General features: G+C 36.6%; 1 protein-coding gene across 2 annotated transcripts; it reads right to left on the reverse strand.

The window, feature by feature from the left end:
- Positions 1–6: 6 nt before the first annotated feature.
- LOC111394547 lies at positions 7–3,709 on the reverse strand. 2 transcript variants are annotated; one of them, XM_023020405.1, is made up of 6 exons: positions 2,997–3,709; positions 2,112–2,191; positions 1,047–1,182; positions 734–919; positions 366–448; positions 7–145 (listed from the first exon to the last, which is right to left on the reverse strand). In XM_023020405.1, the coding sequence occupies exons 1-3, from the start codon at positions 3,684–3,686 to the stop codon at positions 1,155–1,157; spliced, it is 798 nt and encodes a 265-aa protein (XP_022876173.1). In that variant the 5' UTR covers positions 3,687–3,709; the 3' UTR covers positions 7–145; positions 366–448; positions 734–919; positions 1,047–1,154. The 2 variants fall into 2 exon arrangements, with proteins under 2 accessions (XP_022876173.1, XP_022876174.1); XM_023020406.1 differs by having other exon boundaries at positions 306–448.
- Positions 3,710–3,950: the final 241 nt, after the last annotated feature.

Consider the following 3,950-nt stretch of genomic DNA (forward strand, 5'->3'; position numbering starts at 1 on the left):
GAGAAAGAGAAACAAATCTACCCTATACAGGTTCAACGCGCATCTTCTCGTGGATATCCATCACAACTTCCAGCAGCTCGGGGAAGATTGACGGTAAGAGTAGTTCTAGTATTCCGTAAGCAAGTTGCTTCAAACATACCGTTGGCTACAAAATTGAAAATTGTCAAATTACTGGAAGACGAAATAAAAATAAAATGGCTTAATGTTCTCTCATTGCACGTTCAGTACACAGTATTAAAACATACTGCACAGAAAAATAGACAGATTTTAACTTTTTTACTTTCTTTAATAGTGTCCAACGATACCTAATACTTTCCTTGCTCTTGTTTGTAGGTGCTGGGGTCAGGGCTCGGGGTAGGGCTCACCTGAAGCAAATAATAGATATCTCTAGCGTAGCGTCTATACTGCCTCTGCCCAATCAAGTTAACCAAAGTAGTGGGAGCACTATCTGCCAAAGAAGCAACATTTTTAAATCAACGGCTCAATCAAATAGTTATCATAATTCCAGAACTATGAGCACGAAAATTAAGGAAGACATTTCATAGGTCTTCAAGGAAATAAAAGAGCAAAATAATAAGAAGAAACAAATCGCGACCCAGAAACTCCAAAAGAACTTCATAAAAAATTATAAAATAAGAACTGAATAAATTACAATCAAGATCCTCTTTTGCTCAAAACACGTATCAAGAACATCATATATAGGATATGTAACCAGGGGACAAGAAAAACTCACTGAAGATTATTTTTTTCACATCGCTAGCCCTGCGGGCAGCTTCAAGCTGTTCCTCAAACGTTACTAGTCTAGAGACCTTACTTCCACCTTGTTGCCTCATAGTTCTTGGAGATCCCTCATTTTGACATTCGTCAAGTTCAGTTCGAGTATTTAACTCCCGAAAAATGTACCATCAGGCCAGAGAGCCTAAACAAGGAGACACAATCAACAAACAGGATCCAGCAAGTTAATATACAACAGGTTCCTGAAAAATGAAATTTTAAAGGAGAGAATTGGTAGATTGGAAGAATAAATGTGAAGATATTTCACTCACATCCTGGACCCATCTTATTCCCTGAGCAATATTATCTTCTCTCCTGAGACAATGAATTTGCCTTAGGAGCCAGTCATCAATGGCATCTTCCATCATTAACTGCAATATTTACTTAGATATCCAAAAGACCTGCCTTCTGCAAGTAACCCCGAAAGGGAATGTTTTAAGGAATGGTATTTCCTTATAGCATGTTTTTCTTCCATGAAAATTCCAAGCAGTTCTATCAATTTGTCACTCTCATGGCAAGCAAAATTGAAAGAAGCGCCATTAATTTTTTTTTTCACTTTCTATGTTTCTAACCAGATTTTCTGTCTGTGCGCACACAACCAGAATTTGTTTCCTCAAATCACCGGACAAATTTTCAAGACCATTGACTCCTACACGAGTTAATTCCTTAATGCCGGCAATTGAAAGTCAAATCTAGTTTATTTATTCAAGAATACAACATTTCATTAGGATCTGTAACATAAAAGTTCAAAATTGCGTCAAACTAGATAGTCCCATCCACAACCAATATAATCTGTTCAGGACCATACAGTAAAGTTAGGGGCTTTTTGAACATTAGCAGAATACAGAAGTCTAAAATTTCTCCATAATAACTAATTAGACAGCCACCCATTGGTCCATTATCCTCGAGTATGATGGCTGTCCCACAAAGTTCTGATGAAAACAGTTGTACAAACCCACTTTGTGTTCGGTTTGCAATATCATCTATTTGAAAAGGAAAAAAGGAAGAGATGATAGTTCCTTTTATGATCATGTAATTCTTTTACAGCTCTCGCATTTCGTATCTCTCCCTAACTATAGATAATCTTCCAAGATCAATTACAAGACATTTTAGAGTGCTTTACAACTTCCACTGTATCAAATTATTAGACACACTTCTATTTATATACAGAAGCAAATATGAACAATAAGAACAAAAATCAATAGTCACAAGAAGTTAATAATGGAAAGTGCATATATAAGCAAAAGAAACAAAATAGCTTAATGAATCTTATTGTGCATTTGATTATTAGCAAAAATTATTTCACACATATAGAAGATAACAAAAGCTAAAATCACCTTAGCCAGCCTCTTCTCTTGAGCTGAAATAACTTGTCAACTAAATTCAGAACTGGAACGCTTAAATTAGGTGGTGTCCACTGCAAGGAAAATACATCAGTTGGGGTTTGACATTACCTTAAACATCTGTTTAATGACATAGAAATAGAACAAATAATGTTTGAGAGGAAAGTGCCTCAGAATCCAGGTTCAACGACTGGGGACAACCTTTAGGACATCGGTTTTAGTCCAGGGAAGCAGTGCGTTTCCCAAGGACACAAAGCAGCCTGCCTAGGACCAGGGCATGATGTAAACCAGAATAACATTTCACTAATAAACTTTTGAGAAATATTCAAAAGTATAGTTGGAATGCTTATGATCAATTTTCTACTCTTTATCAATCATTAAATTTTTCTGAAACCAACTCTTTGCCAAGTCTCAAAATCAATATCACAAACACCCAAAAATTAATGCTTGTTCAGAAAGTTCCTATAGAGGATAATAATTAATGATTAATCAATACACTTTGAAGTATCATCAGGTTCGGCATATGTTAATACAGGTAATAGGAATGAAAATTAAGGACAGTACAAAAATCCAAGCAGCAACATGTTATAAAAGATGCAGCTAAAAATATTGCGCCTCAAAGGAATATTGATGACTCAAAGAAGGATGACTACTAGATGCAGAAGTGAGTAGTGCCAAATCTCTACAATGAGATAATACGCTAAATACATGAAGGGTGAGAGAAAGTGTTTATGTGTAGAGTAGATAGAGGAAGGAAATGGGATTGTAATAATTACTCCAGAATAACTTTGGTCAGTAATCAGAGTAGAAAAAGAAGAATGAAAAAAAAAATGAAAAGAAAACATGTGATTACAAAGTAATCTACCAAATGAACAATACCTCTGGAGGCACCTCTATTTGACCCTCTTTATGAACTGATGTTGATGCTAAACTTGCCTCCGGAAATCTGCTCACACCATGTGATTCAGATTGCACTCTCAAACCACTTGTTGAGTCAAAATCCAAGTTTTGCACATCTTCATTGCATTTAACAACCCTTGGCGGAATCCCATTTAAGTCCAATTCATTGTCAGAATGCCACCCACTGACTTGTGCTGAAGAATCTACTTTCTCTGCCATATGGTTTACATCCTTGTCACCTTCCTCGTTAACAGAAAAACCATTAATTGACTCTGAGGTACTTTGCCTTAAACCCAGTTTGTTACTATCATCAGAGTTCCAATACAAGTTCCTGGTTGTAACTGAAAAAGCCGGTTCATAAGAAGTGGACGGTGAACCAACAACTGTCCGCATTAAGCCACCTTTAATTTGATGCGCAATATCATCCATAGCATCATCCACATTAACTGTTTGATCGAAAGATAACACCAACAATGAGTTAAAGGTACCAACAAAATATTCATACCTATAAAATTTCTTCCTCGTAAGCTCCAAGATAATGTGCTGCAAGCTGCAACTAGTATCTGGTTGAGGCTTTGGTGGTAATTGAATCGGTGCTTTATCTTTCATTCTTCTTGAAGTTTCAGGCTTTTGAATTGGTACTTCTGTCACTAAATCCTTTCTAGGCATGGTACTGCTTTACGACATTTTTTCTTGTGCAACCTGAGGTCTTCTGGCAGTATTCTTCTGGAGTTTCTTTTTGTAGTTTCTTCCAATTGTCCACATGTTTTCAAGATTTTCAGGCATAAGAACTTCTGTTCTTCTCTGGGTTGCGGCCTCAAACACCCGAGCCCAGTCAGAAGACCGGTAGTGGTCAGACTCATCCTGAACCGTATTTGATACTGAACTTCTTGAAGCATGAGTCGATAATTCCTTTTTATCATCATTTCGAAA

Source organism: Olea europaea, chromosome 5 (assembly GCF_002742605.1).
Source record: "Olea europaea var. sylvestris chromosome 5, O_europaea_v1, whole genome shotgun sequence".
In the NCBI taxonomy this organism is placed as follows: domain Eukaryota; kingdom Viridiplantae; phylum Streptophyta; class Magnoliopsida; order Lamiales; family Oleaceae; genus Olea; species Olea europaea.

What these genes read in the sequence shown, in the direction of transcription:
- LOC111394547 (XM_023020405.1), bottom strand. Translation starts at nt 3,686, where the DNA reads ATGCCTAGAAAGGATTTAGTGACAGAAGTACCAATTCAAAAGCCTGAA. An exon ending in AAATAGAGGTGCCTCCAGAG is followed by an intron (nt 2,192 to 2,996) that starts GTATTGTTCATT and finishes TTTTCCTTGCAG; the next exon opens with TGGACACCACCTAATTTAAG. An exon ending in AAGAGAAGAGGCTGGCTAAG is followed by an intron (nt 1,183 to 2,111) that starts GTGATTTTAGCT and finishes GGTTACTTGCAG; the next exon opens with AAGGCAGGTCTTTTGGATAT.